The 20,551-nt window shown below is 34.0% G+C and overlaps 1 protein-coding gene across 1 annotated transcript in view; it reads right to left on the bottom strand.

Annotated features, from left to right (window-relative positions):
- Positions 1 to 20,551, bottom strand: part of PGAP1 (post-GPI attachment to proteins inositol deacylase 1) — a gene marked incomplete at both ends in the record, with an annotated part of 61,927 nt that overhangs the window by 27,217 nt on the left and 14,159 nt on the right. Inside the window, 10 exons of the mRNA XM_084239221.1 lie at positions 1,755 to 1,832; positions 4,012 to 4,063; positions 4,410 to 4,456; positions 8,404 to 8,487; positions 9,912 to 9,967; positions 10,658 to 10,763; positions 13,634 to 13,700; positions 14,788 to 14,840; positions 16,870 to 17,027; positions 19,638 to 19,809. Coding sequence (XP_084095347.1) covers positions 1,755 to 1,832; positions 4,012 to 4,063; positions 4,410 to 4,456; positions 8,404 to 8,487; positions 9,912 to 9,967; positions 10,658 to 10,763; positions 13,634 to 13,700; positions 14,788 to 14,840; positions 16,870 to 17,027; positions 19,638 to 19,809 — 873 coding nt within the window. The remainder of the gene's footprint in view (positions 1 to 1,754; positions 1,833 to 4,011; positions 4,064 to 4,409; positions 4,457 to 8,403; positions 8,488 to 9,911; positions 9,968 to 10,657; positions 10,764 to 13,633; positions 13,701 to 14,787; positions 14,841 to 16,869; positions 17,028 to 19,637; positions 19,810 to 20,551) is intronic.

Genomic DNA, 20,551 nt, shown 5'->3' on the forward strand with positions numbered 1-20,551 from the left:
ATTGTTTCCTAGTTTTATTAAAGTTCCTTCCCATTAAAGTCCCATGTGTTTTGTGTTGATGCGGCGGATGGCAGAACCCATTTAGAATAGGCAGGTTTGCGGGGTTTGGGCTGCCCCTCTCCCTGTCCTATAACAGATTTATATAGACTGCTAAGAATACCAGTTTGAGAAAGGTTCACCAATTTCTTGGAATAGCCAGAGAAGGTCCTTCCAACTATGGGAAACATGTTAAATTCATTCAAAAACAACTTACCTGACAGAAAGACCCTTAAATAGAGCTTTTAGTATTAATGATGTTGAATTACCTCTCATTTGAGCAAAGAAAAACAAAACAATGAATCTACTTCTGAGACCTGATCTCTGAGATGACTCTAAACTACATCCCCTTTTCATTTTCCTTTTTTTTTTCTTTCAAACTTTCCTAATAATTTTAGCCAAAAAAATCTCATCAATTCTCTCATTCAAGAAACATATCTTGAGCATAGTGGTTGTTACTAAAGATTGAGGATGTAACGTAGAATAAAACCTATCTGGTCCTTACTCTCAAAGAATTTACAGTACAGTGATGGCAAAAGAGATATAAATTATAATTCAGGGTAATAAATTCCCTAACGAAGTTAAAAACAAAACTCTCCATTTTCACACATATTGTTGTAAATGGTAAAGGTTCACCTTTTTAATAGCTGAGTATTATTCTTAATCTTCCTAATCAACTCTTCTTTCTTTGGGCACTTAGGCTGTTTCCATAAGTTGGCTATTGTAAATAGGACTGCAATGAACATAGGAGTGCATAAATTCCCTCAAATTAGTGTTTTTGCATTCTCATATAGGTATCTAGGAGTGGAAATGGGTGTCATACGAAGATCTATTTTTATTTTGAGAAACCTCCATACTATTTTCCATAGGGTTGGACAAGTTCTACATTCACAACAATGAGACAATTTTAATATCACCTCATAATAAAGTCTTTCTTGATAACATCAGAGAAATCTTCACACACACACCCTTTATACTTTGCATGTATATGCTATATTCTGATTGGTATTACATAATTTTGGGCACCTCTTTTATTCTCACTCTTTCCCCTGCTTCCTATATCTCTCTCCTTACCTAACTGCATATAGCTTTTTGAGAACAGAGTTTATGTCTTCCTCATTTGTGGGCCTGCACCAATTCTTGGCAGAGTCTTGCATATAAAGTGTACTCAATGATTAATATATTTTGAAAGAATAACAAAGAAGAAGTAGTTCCCACTAGGAAAAAAAGGAGACTTGGGTTTATTCTGCTTAGTTCAAGTTAAGAGTAGATTATCCTAATTATTTAATAGTCTTAGGTAGATCACCAAAATGGCCATTGTTTTAGAAAATCCCTATGCTATGAAATTAATCAAAATTAACTTCAAAACATTATGATAAAGGGCCTCCCCGGTGGCGCAGAGGTTGAGCGCTGGGTTGCGAAGCTGCCCACGGCCTCTGTGGTGCCGGTTAGATCCCCGGCTGCTCCCCGCCACCAGAGGAGGGTCCCACATGGCACACAGACGTCTCCTGCCCCCTGCTGCTCCCCTCAGCAGTGTACTTCGGTCCTTCTGCCTGCTCTGCTCCCTGCTCTGGCTCTGGTGAATTCTCTCACCCTCCCGCGCTTCTGACTGTTCCCCGTACTTGTATAAACAAACAAACAAACAAATAAATAAATAAATCTTTTAAAAAAAATCCTGTAAAAAAAAATTATGATAAAAACCTTAATACATCTGTTACCTTACTTCCATGAATAGATGGTACATAAACAACAAGATGAGATAAAGATGGGTAGTCTTGAAGTCTTAACGTCAGAGACTATAAAAAGATAAAAATAAAAGGTTGATTTTATTTCCAGGGTATATAGATCTTAACATATGTTAAAAGAAAGAAATTATAAACACTTATTTCTTAATAAGTTATTTTTAAAAAGCATATTTCAAACTTCACATTCAGTATTTCATAAAATGTTCATGCATTTTTGGGTCAAGAGGTCTACTGAAAGTCAAACCCTAACGTTAATATGAACTACAAAAATATTCCTTAATCTGTGACTTTTCTTGTAAAATAATACATTTAACACTAAATTTAATTATTTCACATAACTGTCTTTTTTTCTAATGTAGCAGTATTATTTCTACATTTATTTTGGTAGTACATCACAAAGAGCACTCAATAATTGATGAAAGAGTTAACTTTGATGGAAGAGATGTAACTTAGGCCTCCCCGGTGGCGCAGCGGTTGAGCGCTGGGTTGCGAAGCTGCCTGCGGCCTCTGTGGCGCCGGTTCGATCCCTGGCTGCTCCCCGGCCACCGGAGGAGGGTCCCACATGGTGTGCAGACCTCTCCTGCCGCCCGCTGCTCCCCTCAGCAGTGTACTTCGGTCCTTCTGCCTGCTCTGCTCCCTGCTCTGGCTCTGGTGAATTCTCTCACCCTCCCGCGCTTCTGACTGTACCCAGTGCATGTATAAACCAAACAAACAAACAAATAATAAATAAATAAATAAGACATGCCTCTAGAAAATTAAAAAAAAAAAAAGAGATGTAACTTAATCTCAAATGATTCTGATGTTGCACCAGCAGTAAAGAATAGCTGACTGATAATCTATATGAACATCATTCCTTGGATCTTATTCAGTAAACAACATGAAGACACAATAGAACTAATAATGCATTTCCCCCAAATGAACATCTATTCTCATCTCAACTAAAAACTAGATGCTAGTGTGTATATTTTGAGGAACGAATTTAAGGAGAATCTGAAGTCTCTGAAAAGCTAAGCTACCAGATAAAGTTTTTAAATCCAGTTTTTTTCTGAAAATACATTTTGTAACAATTTGTATGCATTAAAAAATTTCTGCAGATATTTAAGTTTCTCCATTCTTTTTCAGAAGTACTTATGCAGGCAAGTAGGACAGAGAATGTATTGAAGCTACAAAACTGTCAATAAGTGGCCCTCTACAAATTGGCCAGATTCACCTGGCAGTGCTTGTTAAACATAAATTCCTGGGCTTTATTTCAACTTAAACAACAAAGTCTCTGCGACTTTGGTAAAGGGCCTTAAAATGGTCATACAAACATAGTTATAGGCAACTGAGACCAAACAGACTAGACAGAATGAAAGGTAAAGTAATCCAAAAGAACAACATATACTCTGTCGCTTTCTATGCTAATAGCTTTTGTTATTATCCTCTTGTAAAAAGACAAACTTACCTACGAGTTGCTTAATGACATCACAAGCAACTATTAAACAAATCCCATGGAACACTAGACAAAGTACAGAGTTGCCTAAGTGCTTAACCATAAAGTGATGGTGAAAATGATCTAGAAAATTACTTTGGGTCTCCTTGAGATGCTCATTTCCCTAGTGTAGGTCTCTCCCAAAATGAATTCTGAAGTACTACCTAGCATGTATTTGAAGACACACCATTCCAAATATACCCTCAAATTGAATTTAAAAATTTTATCTAGGGCTTCCCCAGAGGCGCAGCGTGTTGAGTGCTGTGCGTGAAGCTGTCTGCAGCCTCTGCAGCATGAGTTCAATCCCTGGCCAGTCAAGGGGAAACCCCATGGTGTCGCAGCTCTCTCCTGCCTAGCCTGCTGCTCCCCTCAGCACTGTCTTCAGTCAGTCTGCCTGTTCTGCTCCCTGCTCTCTCTGGTGAATTCTCTCACCCTCCCGTACCTCTGACCTATACCTCAGTTCTTGTATAAATAAATAAATCTAAAATTAATTAATTAATCAAAAATTTTATCTAGCTCTTAGCATGATGCTGTAATATACAAACATAATTTTATTTAGAGGCTTATTAACATAATTTTTACCTCTGAAAGTTAAAAAAAATTGCATGTTGTTCTCCATTAAATATACTTCTAGAAAAAATTCTAAAATGTTAGCAAATGTCAAGTTTCTTTAGTACCTAGATGAAAAAAAATTCTAAAATGTCTATAGATTCAAGATTTTTTACCCCCAAATATTAAAATTTTAAAGCCATGATTTACCTTAATTGTTGGCAGAAGTTCAGCTTTCCATGATAAATCAACCCCTTGCCGGCTTTGAAATAAATGTGAAAATATAATTAAAGGACAAATACATTAAAATATTGTAACTATATGTAAGCTTAAGAGGAAAGAGAAACTAGAGATCTATCAGAAAGAGTTCTAATGAAATGAAATTAGTAAGTTTAATTCACCATATTCCACTCACATTAGTTCCCTGTAGGAACAAAAAGACTGCTTTTCCTAACTACCATTTCAACGATTGCACATATTAATGACATTAATTTCCATTTTTAAACCAATATATAATTTACTATAGTAGCAAAATGAGTTTAAGAATATATGAAGATATTCTAAAAGTATAATTTGTGAATACTGTGTATGTTGGTTCAAAGACTTACCACATAGAAGTGCTGTTTATGCAGCCAAAAATCCAACTATTTGTATCCTGTTAATAACACGAAACAAAATATGCTAAAAATTACAGAACATATAAAAAATCAGTATTTACAACATTTTACTGTTATATAATAGGTTCAATTAAACACAATGAAAATATAAAATAGCAACTTGTTATTTAGAAATGTAGCCAAGATGTTTTATAAAGTCAAATATGTTAGGGTAGGAGAAAACGTCTATTATCAACATTGGTAAGTAAGCAGATAACAGAGAGTAGCGACAAGAAAAACAGTGACCTGATGAGTATTCCTCCATAGCATAATGTCTAAACAATATTAATTTTTGAACCAACACTTTCAGTGTTTGGGAATATTCATTCTTTTAATTAGGTAGTTACATAGTAAGCAGCCACATTTTAAAAAATGAGTGCACTGAACTAGAGGTTGACATTTATTAAAAACAAACTCAGAGCCAAGTAATTAAAGTTAATAATCTAAGATAGGCTTTTTAGTTTATCATTCGTCCTCATTTGATTATCAGGCAAATAACATACATGCAATGGACTCTGTGTCTGGGTTGAAAAACAATTCCAATGGAATGGCTCAAGGCTGAAGCTAGTTATTACTTTATCAGCTCAGCATGAAAATGCTGCCAAGATGATTGTGATACTTGAACACTATTATGTATTTAGCTTCAATCATTTAAGAGCAGTATGACCTAAGATCTTCATTCCAACTTTTAAGAACAATGTTCCAAGATTTGATGATGTAACCATGGACATCCTAACAGAAGGTACAAGAATGAGAAACACTGCTCTGCTGGTTACATAATTGTTTCCTTTGTATAAAGATGACAATAAAAAAGATCAATCCTTCCATTCAACAAATATTTATAAAGTACATTCCAGAGTCAAGGAATTATGCTAAATCCTCAAGAAAAAATGATGACTCAGGTAGACACAATTTCTACCCTCATAGAGCTTATGTTAAATGGTCAAGAGATACTTTTCAAGAATATAAAAAAGAAAGCTGTAAATAAACAAACAAAAAATAATGTGGTATTTTTCTGCTTTCAACTGCTAGCAAATACTTGTGTGGCATCTGTATAGTATCCTTTCAAGGTACAATCCACTTGTTTTTTTTTAAATATTTATTGATTGATTGATTGATTGATTGATTGATACATACATACAAGCACTGGGTACAGTCAGAAGCGCGGGAGGGTGAGAGAATTCACCAGAGCCAGAGGGGAGAGCAGAGCAGGCAGAAGGACCAAAGTACACTGCTGAGGGGAGCAGCGGGCGGCAGGAGAGGTCTGCGCGCCATGTGGGATCCTCCTCTGATGGCCAGGGAGCAGCCGGGGATCGAACTGGCGCTGCAGAGGCTGCGGGCAGCTTCGCAACCCAGGGCTCAACCGCTGCGCCACCGGGGAGGCCCTACAATCCACTTTTGAAGTTGTTTTTTATATTTACTGAAAGGAGTCCATTTTCAAAGGTAGTCCTTATTATGTAAATTGTCAATATTGCATCCTACTTACTTAAATCAGTGCATAGGAAATTCTCATTCATCACTGGATTAAATAAAGTATCATTCAGCCCACCGTAAAATACCATGTTGATACAACCTAGTTTAGTGTCAAGAAAACAATTTCAGCCATCTACATCTATAGCTCAACTAATTATAAAAGTTATATTGAGAATCTTTGAAAAAGTCACTCTACATTCTGAAGAAGAGAAAATACATCTTGTAAATCTTAAAAACAAAAATGTCTACAGTAAAAAATGATGCTGTCAGTGGCTGTTAAAATTACCAGGTGAAAGAGTCATTAGGAACTTTCTAATGGGTGGATCATGCTGATACATCATTACTGCTCACTAGCAAATCTTTATGTCACTAAAATTGGGATAACCAGATATTATATACCTCTTCATGTGATAAGTACTTAACTCTATTATAAAACAATCTTACCAAAAAAAATCAATCAACTAAATTTATAAAGTCAAGGTTTTTAGTCTAACTACTGGTTTGCAGAAAACATGAAAGACAAAAACATATTAAAAGATATCACAAGAATACAATCAGCTAAACCCAGAATGTGGAAAATTCTATAAAATGTATTTACTTTCTTGAACATAAGGCATGGAGGAGAAATTTAAGATCCAGAATCAAAAGCAATATACAGACTTTGTTTGGATTCTGATTCAAATAGACCAACTTAAAATTTAGTTGAACACAAGGATACTGAACAGAGACAGAATATCACATAATGCTCAGGAATTAATATTAACTTTGCTGGATGAAATGGTATCAAGGTAATATGCAAAATTTTTATCTGTAAAAAAAAATTAAAGTATTTATGGATGAAATGTAAAATGCCTGGAATTTACCTTTAAAATGCTTTTTAAGGGCCTCCCTGATGGCAGAAGGGGTTAAGCTCAGCACTACAAAGCAATCTGCAGCCTCTGCAACGCGAGTTCGATCTCCGGCCAGGGAGCTACCCACATGGTGCAGCAGACCCCTCCTGACTCGCCTGCTGCTCCCCTCAGCAGTGTATTTCATTCAGTCCACCTGTCCTGTTTCCCTTTCTGTCTCTGGTGAATCCTCTTACCCCGCAGTTCTTGTATGTATGTATGTATGTATGTATGTATGTATGTATGTATGTATAAATAAATAAATATTTTAAAAATATTTATTAAATGGGGGCTAAATGAAGAACAATAGAGTGTTGACAACTGTTACAATTGTGTGATTACATGAGAATTCATTACCATATTCTCTACTTTTAAATATGTTGAAAACATCTATAATAAAAATTGAAATTATGTTTTAAAATTCACAAGCTCATTAATAACCATAGATCTGAATTACAGAAAAGGAATCCTCCAGTAAGCCAAATGGATAATTTGTACTTTGGCAAGGCTTTTTCTCACTATAATACTGAAATTTTGAGTTGAGATTTAGTGCTGAGTGTTGATATTTTAAATCATAACTCTTAAAGAGTCAGAATCTCTCAAGATGAACTGTCCATTCAGATTTTAAGCTGAGATGTTAAGTTATCTGTAAGAGATGCAACTGCTCATAGTCCCATTAAAATTAAGATTCATTAGCATCTAGCCCACAATGCCTGCCAACCTTTTTTTATTACTATATACGAAATGGCAGCAACTACCAACTAAGTAATAGCTTAGATCCCACTTCTAAAAAATACAAATAATCCAGTAAAAGAGAGATGAGGAAACTTAAATAATGAAAGATGCAAATATAAATTGAAGAATCTTGAGTCATAGCAAAAAATCAGAATAGAAGAATAAGAATCTATATTGGGACACACATTCCTGGAAAAAATGCTGATAAATTATTAAATCATTACCTAAATATTCCTAATATAACAAAAGCATTCAATAGCACCTAACACATTTTTCTAATGCCTTGCAGTGTAGATCTTCACTAACTAGAGATATACAAACAAAATCCTCACTCTGATACTATAAGTATAGATAATATTAAAATAAAAATACTATACTAGTATAGAAAATATACTATATTGTATGGTATTCTTTTAGTTAGAGAATATTTGTTTTTAAATAGTATTGCAAATTTTAGTATGGAAGCCACTAGAAAAAGGGGTTTCACCTTATAAAATTCCTGCAGAACAACTCTTTTTAAACACATCTATTCTTTAAAGTACTAATAATAGAACTTTAGAATTAAAGGAGCTTTGAATTTAATTCCCTTATCCTAAACACAGGGAACTAAGGTAGAAAGATAGGGTGGAAGTTCGAAAGTACAGTTAAAGGCACAATTTAATAGTTTATTATTTTACTATAGCATTTTGATAAATATTTTTCAATCAAAACTATCGCATACAAATATTTTTCAACTGTTTAGATTTAAGAATATCTGATAGTAAGGTAAGAGCTATGAGATATTAGCTGACTCTAAAAACTGAACAACAGCTAGACTTTTAAATGAACATAAAATGTACCAATTATCTTACCAGCATGGTGCTCTGACAATAGACATGAGTGTAGATTTTTCTATGATTTGCAAGAGGAAATGTAAAATATATCTTATCAGATTCCTAAAAATGAAAGGGAAAATACTCAATAAAACTGTCATAAGAGTAGATAATTTCATATTAAAAAATCCTGATAAGCAGTGAGTAATTATTCTAACCCTATCATCCTTGATGTTACTGAAAAACCAACATTCTGGGAGCAAGAAAAAGAAAATACAGGTATAAGATAGAGAAATCAGATACAAATTCTGTAGTTCTGAGTTTGTTTTAGAAATATCAATATAGATACATGTTTTTATTTTGATTTGGTCTTTCACCTTATGTCAACATAAAGCACATTTCTTAGCTCTGTCCCCTGAAAAGACCTAGATACATTAATCTACTAGCTATAAACATCTTTAGTACCCAAATTATGATTTTTAGAGTCCATTTCCAAATATTAGGAAGAGATCCTTAGGGAAAAAAACTAGTTCAAGAATAAGGCAGGAAATTTACAAAATGAGCTACAATGTCTTCTCACACTAATTAGTGAGGAAACTGTCAAAGACAGCTAAAGAGATGTTTCAGGAGTCTAACTTGACATGGTCAAAGATAGAAAAATTTTAATATTAACTTTATTAATAAATATAGAACAATATTAGTATTTTAGTTTATAAAGAAACAAAAATATGTGTAAACCCATGAGTTCATAATAATAACAAGCTGATAATAATAATAATTTGGGGAAACTTAAAACTTCTTATGGTCACTGATGAAGATTCTTATGAACCAACTCACTATTTTGATAACCAGTAAATGTAAGATCTAAAGATCTAAGAATTAATCATTTTTTAACCTCTGTAACTTGACCCATTTTTGACAAATTTAATAGATGAGAAGTTTTTTTATACAGTGTTACAGTTAATAAATGAAGAATAACCAGAGTATCATTTTTGCATCCCCCTAAATAGATTAATGACTCTAGGCATTCTTTATCATCAGCTGCTAATACCACAATTAGAAAGAGTGCAGCAAAAACAAAAACAAAAACAAAATATGAATGTGATTAGGGGTGAAAACTTAACTTCTAAATCACAGGAAAAGAATGGGCAAAAAAACATGTTGAAGGACACTATAGAAATGGAGTCAGTAAAATCAAGACCATATGAAATGCTACAGGATGACTTGTGTTTTTCAAATAACTACAAGAGAAAAAAAGGAGTTGAGGCAATATAATCGATTAAAAGAGTAGACATATCCACATAAAAACAGTATGTATGCCCTGTCTGTATCCTCACTTGAAGAAGCAAAGTGAAAAATAAAGAAAATAAAATCTGACAAGTAAGACAAAATTGGAAAATAGAACACTAACTAGTTATTATTAAGGAATTATTAAACTGTTTTAATGTACAAAATATGTGGTCATCTTTTTTTAAACGGTCTTTAACTTTTAAAGATAAACATTTATTTTTGAAAAAGGTACAAATATTCACAGGTAGTATACTTACATTGTAAGCCACATAGGTCCATTTGGACACTTTTACTGGAACCCACATAGATGTCCCTATGGTAAAAGAAATTAATTTATTTGCCTTTTTTAACATTAAACAATTTCTTTTGAATACTGATGAAATACTTCTCACTAATAGAATATGAAAAAGTGTTTTTTTTTTTAAGGTTAGCTATTGTAAAATAAAGTCTAGTAAGGTGGCTTCTATGTGCTCATCACCAACTAGCATTCTTAGCCAGTAAAGCATTTTAAATGCTTGGTCTTGGGTGTCTTTAACTTTAGAAGAATGTCAATAAAAAAAAGTAAGCATTTCATTTTCCAAACAACACAAGAAATTGAGTATGAAAACTGCTATTGTGTTGAAAAGGAAAATTTACTATCAAAACATAGCCTATTAATCCAAAAGATGGAAAAAAGACTGACACTAAGAAACTAAGTCAAGGAACAATACAGCACTTTTTCATGTGACTGTCAGAAAAATAGAGATATTTAACTTTACATTTAAATTTCTTCTGTTTCTGTTACCTTTAGCACAAAATTTTTATCAACAACATCTGACAAAATGCTTTTCTACTTTTTCCCTTCCTTTAGTTTTTCTCTGCCTCACAAGAAATCTTTATAGAGGAATTAATAGGCTAATAGTAGCTGACATACCACAATTTCAAAGCTTTTGCTAACAATACAATTACTTAAAAATAATAATCCAATCTCAACCTAAAATTAAAACATATGGTTACCACCAACCTGTTAAGTCAGAAATTATCGTGGGATTTTCTTCAAAGTGTTTTGCTGGGTGTCTTATAAAGTGGTGATTCAAAACTGATAATTTCTTCTTGGGATTCTGAGTTATCTAGAAAGAAGAATTATATACTCTGTATTCTTTTATATCCAACTTTGATAGTTCAAAGAAACTTTGTTTCAAGTAATAATAAAAGAACATTTACTCTGGGAAAGACAGTTTTTTGTTTGTTTGTTTGTTTTAAAGATTTATTTATTTATTTATTTATACACACACTGGGTACAGTCAGAAGCTCGGGAGGGTGAGAGAATTCACCAGAGCCAGAGCAGGGAGCAGAGCAGGCAGAAGGACCGAAGTACACTGCTGAGGGGATCAGCGGGCACAGCAGGAGAGGTCTGAGTGCCATGTGGGACCCTCCTCCACTGGCTGGGGAGCAGCAGGGAATTGAACCAGCGCTGCCGAGGCTGTGGGTAGCTTCGCAGTGCTTAACCGCTACACCACCGGGGAGGCCCACTGGGAAAGACACTTTAAGTGCTTAATATGTTATTAATTTAATCATCACAAGAACTCTAGGAAATAATAACTTTTAATAGAATTTTAAATATAAAAAATGAAAACACATATAAATTATGGAATTTACCCAAGGTTACACTCCTATTAAAAGTCTGGGCCATGGTTGAAACCTAGATGATCTTGCTCCAGTGCCTATATTTTTAATCATTAAGCAATAATATCTCAAGTAACAGTTAAGAATGAAACATATAAAGATGTATAGAAGAGAATTTAAGAGAGCCTTTTGGCCTAGTGATTCCAGGGCATTAGTTTGCAAACTCAGACCAGTGGAATTTTACAACAAAGAATTCATTGGTCACTAGGAAAAATAAAAATTGCCAACTATCCTTCCTTGGCAGTCTAACACAAAATTAGTTTTCATTTTTTTAAGCAGTCATATTTGTTTATGATCAACTAAAAGTCATAGGTCACGTGTTTTAAGCTGTGACTTTTATGTTGATAACCATCAAAAATTACTGTGTGATTATTTGGTAGTACATGTTTGGAACTAATTATACCTTGAATTTGCTTACAGTGTATATATGTCCTGCTTCTTCTCCTAGACTATATGCTTCTGGAAGGAATCATATTCCAATTTTTTATTGTCTAACATTTAGCTTAATTTATTATATACTGTGACAATTTTCATATTTTGATTCTTAGTATTAGTTATCAAAAATTTATTTGTCCCCTAAGATGTGTTTGTTAAATACTTATACATTCAGAATTATATTACTCTTTGATATTTGAGTTTTCTTAGGATTTAATGGAAAACCTGATTTGATTTATTAAAATTAGTTTTATATACAATTTCTGAAAAATATTCCTGCTTGAGATATGCTTATTCTTCATTGGTTGGAATGGGGTTTCTCCTAAATTTACCAAGTTTTACTTAAATCTGCCATTTCAAATACAAACTGATCTTGCAACTTTAATTGATTCTATTATGGGTCCCTAGTTGTACTATCTCAAATAGACCTAAAAACACTTGCCACAGTTAAGACTCAATAAGCTGAAAGACGTTTGTGTTCTAAGACCCATTCACAGTATCAACTCTATAAAGCTGATTTAGTTTAACAACTATACTAACATAATATCTTGTGGTATATTTCATTCTTCAGGAAAGAGCCAAGTAAAAAATACAGATATTACCCCACTCCCATGAGAACATACTACCCGAGCAAGGTTCTAAAACACAATGATCAGGAAAGCATCACCTAGAGATGTAGTAAGAAAGAGGACACACGTACTAGTTTCCCAAAGAACTGGAGCCTCAGGGAAAAGAATCCAAAAATATCTGAGCTGCACTACTTGGCCATAAAGTAAGAGACTGCTTAATACACAAGGAATTTTTTCTCCAAAAGAAGGAACCAGAGCCATAGTTCTCAAAATATATTTCTATGGAACTGTGATGCACTGCAAAATGACCTGAAGAGAAAGACTGCTTAAGATGTATAATGGCAATCTGCATCACAATTCACAGAAAGAAATTTAAGTTAATGGATAGAATTCTCTGAATTTTGCTGAAGTCATTTCTCGCAGGCAAGAAAGAGATAAAAGAGTAACATGTTCTCTAAAGGGCACTATGATTTCCGGGTATTCTGCTAACTGAACAACTAGTGGAAAATCACTAGTTTGGAGCATTTAGATGTGAAATCTTATTACAGAAAACGTTCAACTTTTACAAGTACATATGTTCTGGTGAATGATTCTGAAAGGTATCAGAAAGATAAAATGAGGCTTTTTTTTTTTAAAGCTTTATTTATTTATTTATTTATACAAGCACTGGGTACAGTCAGAAGCACGGGAGGGTGAGAGAATTCACCAGAGCCAGAGCGGGGAGCAGAGCAGGCAGAAGGACCAAGGTACACTGCTGAGGGGAGCAGCGGGCACAGCAGGAGAGGTCTGAGTGCCATGTGGGACCCTCCTTTGGTGGCAAGGGAGCAGCCGGGAATTGAACCAGCACTTCAGAGGCTGCGAGCAGCTTTGCAACCCAGCGCTCAACCGCTGCACCACCGGGGAGGCCCCTCATACTTTTTAGATCTATCTTTTTAGGCTATTCTTAAGAGTCTAGTAGATAGGTCATGATGTCAACAATACATTACTAAGGAAAAAAGTTATAAAATAGTTGTGATAAAATTTTATCTTAAGTTAAAATAGTTGGACAGATATATATAAAATTTTAAATGGTAAAGGGGAAGAACTGGGGAGGGGTGGTTTAATGTAAATATCTTCCACTCCCATTTTTATCACATTCTATAAATTAACAGTGGTAAAAATATTATCAGATAAAAATATCAGATAAAGATATTTCCATTTTTAAATTAACATGTCAATATAAAGTAAAGGGTTCTGTTTTCATCCAATGTAAAAATACCTATTCAATTTCATCACTACTGTAATCAAAATTTTAGTTTAAAAATACATACTTGTTTAGTGTCAGCATCAATAAGATCAAAGAATGCTCGAACTGTAGTCAGTTGCAATTGTTTACACCTAAAGAGTAAAATGTTACAAATGAAACTTTACTGAAAACGTACTTTTAACACAAACACATCCAATTCCCTTATTTATTTTTATTGAAGTAACATTTGTTTATAACATTATATAGTTATCGGGTATAAAGCCTATAAATCAGAATCTAGATGCAGTACATTATGTTCACCACCAAAGGGCAAGTTTTCATTTATCACCATACAATTGACCCCTTTTACCTAATTTACCCAACGTCCATTTCCCCTTCCCTTCTAGGTAAACACTATTTTGTTCTTATAGTCTCTAAGTTCTGTTTTGTTCTGTTCATTTTTCTTATCTTCCCAATTCTACTATTTAATGGAATATTTGAGTTTCCTTTAATGCTATAATTAAATTATTTAACAAATCATTATTACTAAAGACATATCTTAAAATTGAAGCATACAAAAGTAAAGCAAATTAAATCTTCCTGGATATTTGACAGAAGGACCCTTCCTTCTGTATTTCCTAAATCTCCTCCTCCATGTACATATATATACTACCTACCCCATCTTTACAGGCCTGAACTGCTGAAGTTGCTGCAGATATCATTTAATTGATCAGCCAGATGAAGGTGAAAAGAAAATCTTTAAGCCAAAACATTTAAGGATAAGGGTTTATGTTTTTCTTTTCCAATGTTTAATTGATTTATTAACTTATATTAAAGAGAAATCTAATTCCTACTGTTTTCCATATGCTGCTCCCTAAAACAGTCAATGCTGTATAGTCAAGTCCCTCAATTTGGTTATTGGCTAAGAGCTCCGGAAATCTTACCACAACTGCATTTTATTCCATACAACTATCACAAACTAAAATTTTGATATTTGGCATTAGCATCATTGAAAACTAATGTTAGTAGTTCTTGAGGAGAGAATTTTATAGGCTGACAAAGGATCCTTGATCAAACTGAGACAGGAACCAAGGTTAGCATTTTAAGTCCCTAAGTTAACCTTTCTCCTAAATACTTATTTATTTTTGCATAAAGCTCAAGAGAGCTAACAAATCAATCAATGCATTGATAAGAAAACAAAGCTACCACAAATCACTAAAATAAGTTATATTAACTTACCATACAATGGAAAGGTGGTCTGTTGAAACCCATGTCTTAGGCACTGCTGAACTCTAAAAAAATGACCAAAAAAACCCCAAAATTTTATTTATTTATTTATTTTTTTATTATTTTTTATTTATTTATTATATTTGTTTGTTTGTTTTGTTTATACATGCACTGGGTACAGTCAGAAGCGCGGGAGGGTGAGAGAATTCACCAGAGCCAGAGCAGGGAGCAGAGCAGGCAGAAGGACCGAAGTACACTGCTGAGGGGAGCAGCGGGTGGCAGGAGAGGTCTGCGCACCATGTGGGATCCTCCTCCGGTGGCCGGGGAGCAGCCGGGGATCGAACCGGCGCCGCAGAGGCCGCAGGCAGCTTCGCAACCCAGCGCTCAACCGCTGCGCCACCGGGGAGGCCCAAAACCCCAAAATTTTAAAAAAGCATATTTGTTATTCTCCAAGAGATTTGAATTCTCCTAAGTTAATATTTAGAAACAGCTAACATTAGTTTCACCATTATGATACATACATTTTAAAATAATATCTTCTTATAAAAGGTGATCCAAAAATATTAAGATATTTCCTACATAAAATAATTCTCTTTAATTGCTAAAACTGCTTAGTCAAGCTTAAACTGCCTTTTAAAAATTAAAGCATCCAGATTTCTTACTGAATTTTAATGTCTCTTTATTACTGCAATAGAATTGGGTTTAAGACTCTTTAATAAATCAAAGTTTATATGTATGTTAAAACAGATATTATAGTAATTTTAGTTCTGACTACAATGCCACTTGATAAACTCTAAGATGTTATTTCTTAATCAGAGTATGCCTAAAAAAGTATCCAGTCCAGGGAGAGGTTTCAAAATAAATATCCCTGATCACAATTCCAAAACTACCAAATCAGACTCTAACAAGTTGGTCAAGGCTTACTTATTTTGGAAAAAAATTCCTAAATGATTAGAATATATATTACTGGTTAGAGATATAAAGGCAAATGGATCTTAAAAAAAAAAATGCATATTTGCAGAAGGCTACCTAACAATGACACAGCTTCAAGAACTAGAGATGCATTTTCCTACCAGGTAATGAATGACCTCCCTATAAATAGCATCTCACATACATACAAAGGAGAACAGTAGTAAATCTAGTATTTTTCATAGGATCTCTCTATGCACTGTTAAAGACACAATGGGCTACCCTCACCACATCGAAACGGAATAAAAATAGGAAACTAACAAGTACATGTAACAAAATTTACAGAGACCTAAAATGTCTCTCTCATAAATAGCTCAAAAAACGTAGATATTTATTTTTTTTATTATTTTTTTTTTAAAGAGACATATTATTTTTTTGTTTGTTTGTTTATACAAGCACTGGGTACAGTCAGAAGCGCGGGAGGGTGAGAGAATTCACCAGAGCCAGAGCGGGGAGCAGAGCAGGCAGAAGGACCAAGTACACTGCTGAGGGGAGCAGCGGGCACAGCAGGAGAGGTCTGCGCGCCATGTGGGACCCTCCTCCGGTGGCCGCGTTGCAGCCGGGGATCGAACCGATGCCGCAGAGGCCGCGGGCAGCTTCGCAACCCAGCACTCAACCGCTGCGCCACCGGGGAGGCCCAAAATGTAGATATTTATAACCTCAGTTCTGTTTATGCTTTAAAGATAATTTTTTATTTTAAAATCAGTAAATCTTCATTCCAGTCTAGAATTCAGGAGTGTGTCGTATGTTTGACACCCTGTAATATCATATGTATGATAGTCCACACTGCCTCATACTTATAACTCTAATCAGTGGATAGGTACTTATTTTGAACAAGAAACAATTATTCCTCATAAATAAGAGTAGTTCTGACAAAGTTTCAAAGTCTGTTTTACTTTTCATGGAAATGATCATCCTATCCTGCTTTCCCACCAGAATCATTCATTCATTCAAATTCTTTCTCTCTCTCTTATACAGACAAACACATAAGTGCATGAACTGATAACCGACTATAACAACTAGGCAAACATTTCCAAACAGCTACATATCATCTCTGCTTCCATGCCCCCCTGCATCTATCATATTACTATTTCAGTATAATCTTTAAAAAAAAAAAAAGATTACCACGACAGATAAGGCACTGGTATGATGGCTTAATTTTGGTAGAAAAGTCAGTCCTGAACGAACTTGGTAATCCCGGAATCCTCCAGCTACAGAAAGCGTGGTTAAATTTATATGTTCAGCATTTAAAATCCAATAGTTGTTTACAGTCATATAAAAATCTGGTCGGAAATAAAGAAAGACACATTAAAAGTTAGTAGTCATTCTATTTAACAATATAATATTTATAATAAACTGAATTTCTGTTTAAGCCATGTTAAATAGCTATAAACAATGTTATTCACATATCCTTATTTTGAGAAAAATCAGTATCTTTTATACAAACACTGCCTTCCCCATCAAATCAAAGCACAAATATTAAAGAGCTAATAAAGAAAAAAGATAAACACACCTTAGGGCTTTGAGACCAGGGCAAGAGAGTTCTCATTTCCTTTTCTATTTAGCAAAACAATGCATTTCTATCTTGGCATTCAGCTATTTTGAAGAGCAAACTCCTCCCACTAAAGATCTCAGTAGTATATATGTAAACTGCAACCAAGCAAACCCATTTCTAACATCTACAAAACTTGGGATCAAAGGACCAAAGGGATATACATGCCATAGTTCTAAAATACTTAAAGGCCAAAATTCCTGCTAAAAAAACTGTTACATCAAATATAGTTTTCTCTGTCCACCTTGATAAGTATGTCACTGAAATAGCCTAGAAAACCAGGTTCAAATTAAGAATTCCAGACACCTCAGTTGGACATGTGAATATGGCAGTACAGGAAGAGCGGATCTCTATCTCAGTGCTGTGTTAGTTTCCTTCTCTTCCTATGCCAATTCCATCCTGTATCACTGGAGCCTCATATGCATATCCAAACTCTGTCTGTACCTCATGCAGATCCACCTTTTGGCCACAAATCAAGCTTAGGGATGTACATACCTGCTTCAGGACAAATGCAGGGAAGAGGCCCACACACGCTCCAAAGTGGGCTTAAGGCATATGGATGGATAAGAAAAGGCTGAAGGCTTGGTTACCTGTTCATAGTCTAAAGCAAAGGCACATCTTCCAAGTGGGGAGGCTGCTTGGCCTATACAATCCTCTCCTTGTGGGGAATGACAGCAGAACAATCTAAAGTACAGAGCCTAGTGCAGGGCTTCCTCTCCCCTATTTAAGGGCAGCATTTTCATCAAATATATAGAGGGAACCTAATTCTAGATATCATAGGGGCTCTGTCTCCTAAAACACCTGAAACCCAACTTTCCTTGAACTTTTGATTTTTCATTCTAATTCTGACTTTATGCAATAAAAAATAAATACAAGATGAACAGGAAAGCAGTTTGCTAATTTGTAAGAAAGGTACCCTGACCCTAAGAGTCACCTGCAGCCTGTCTTTTAGAAAGGGACCATCACTATTTTTCAAAACAATAAAATCTGACCCTCTTCCTTAATTTCCCTTTAAGGAAAGTACTTTCCTTAAAGAGTTTTTAAAATTTTTGAGCAATTTTAATTTAACCTATGTGACTCATTTACACATACCATATAAATGCCAGTAAGAAAAGATAATCTCAATTGTGGTGATAATGTTTTTTTCTAAAACTATAGGTCATTTATAATTATTAGAAATATTAAATAGATTTTTAAAATTCAATAATAAAACTAAAATGTTTCATTAAAAAATTTCTACAGGCAAAGTCTTATAGGTAATAAGAGAAAAATCAATTTTACTATAATACTGTTGCATCAGATACTCTAGCAAGTAAGTTACTCCTTTGCAATGTTTTGTTAAGATGTCTACATTGGAAAATTACTTTGGAGTTACTTACTATAAATGAAATCTTCATAACAAATTTGTAGGGTAAGAAGTTGTATAAATTCACTATCAGGAATATTTTCTTTCTGCAGATTTTCTATTCATTAAACATTAAAAAAGCAGTGAAGACAATACTTAATTTTCTTTAATTAAGCAGTTGAGATAGCAGGTATTAAATTTTTATTCTGTGACATTATCATTATTTGATTAGATGACATCAATCATAATCTATTACTGCTTGTTCAAAACTCCCTGCAACATTATAGTACCATCCATCATTTTATTTAACCTGTTATAGGATTGTACCTTAATTAAGAGGCAGTATAGCACACAAAGGTTAAGATTACAGGTGCCAGAACAAGTTTGCCAGGATCAATACTGGCTTTACTAATTTTTTGCCATATGACTTTGGAGAGGAACTTTATTTTTCTATCCATAAACATGGGGATGACAATGGTCTCACCTCCAAGAACTGCTGTAAGTATTAAGTGACATAATATAAAATCCATAATACAACAATTGCAATATAATGAGTTTGATAAATATTAGCAATTCTACCTAACCATATAAAGTATTAGCATATTTACTTATTTTAAAACAAGGCATTTCTTCTATTTTACTTAACTGTAAGCTTATTTTGAATAGAGTACTGGAAGAGTTAATAAAATATAGTAAGTTTGAACACACTGAGAGATAGGGAATCAAACTTAAGAATAAAAAAACCCAAAACCTAATTGCTTAGGGATTACAAAATGCATGCTATCCATGCTATCTGCTATGCACAGAGCACAGAGAACACTAACAACAGCTTCAATCTGAGCCTAATCTCAATGTCACAAAAATAACCACTCAGAATTAGAGGTCCTGATCAGAAGCTGAGCTTTTTTACACACAATAAAGAGAGTAGTTGCAAGGATGTGTTTAATCCTAAACAACAATGAAGAGATCAGTTAGTGTTTGTGTAACAGTACTCACCTGTAATGAAACGATCCAATGGCATCACAGGAGCAACATGAGGTGTGGCTTGTGTAATAAGAAGATTTATCAGATCTTGTTTAAAATTTTTCAATGTAAGCAATGCTCTTGCAACAAGACCACCCATAGAATGGCCAATTATAGCCACACTTTTTGGAGCAAATTCTTGACCCTATTTTAAAAAATTACCAAAGCAAATTAAGGCTTAGTAGCATAATAAAAATATTAAATATTCTTCTCTACATATGAACAATTTTATGGAAAAAAAGAAAAGCTATTTATATAACCTACCATCATAAGATAAAGAAATACATTTTCATAATACTTACAATTTCCTAATACTTCAAATAGTATACACACCATTTTGTATTTTATTAAACATTTTTTAATAGTTATGCCTTTGTTTTCTGAACCAAAATCAGAACACTTAGTCTAGCAAATCATTTGTTATATTGGATGTATGTACAAGGTATAATTCTATTTGGTATACACCAGAATGTTAGATTTTAAAGGCCTTCAGAAGTCATATCATTTATTTAAAATTGGAAATATAACAAAAAAGCCAGAACAATTATGAAAGTTATAGTGATATACTACCTTATTAGGCTGATATATCACATCAAATTATTTTTCTACTGTGCTCCTAGATTTAATAAAGAAACCAGCATTCCATAATATTTATTCACTGGCAATTACCTATTTTGTTTTTTAAATAATGATTTTTTAAAAACCTTTTCTGTCTCTACATAGTATTCTCCCTTATAGTAAGCAGACATGCTCACTGCCCTCTACATTAATGCTTCATCATTGCCTTCTCTCCTGTTACTATTAGACCTAGTGCAGAAAAAAGTTAATACAGTAGGCTGGAAACCACTATCTTTAGAATGGACTGCATATAAGGTCAGTTCTGGGCT

This window comes from Talpa europaea (assembly GCF_964194135.1).
Source record: "Talpa europaea genome assembly, chromosome: 1".
NCBI lineage: Eukaryota > Metazoa > Chordata > Mammalia > Eulipotyphla > Talpidae > Talpa > Talpa europaea.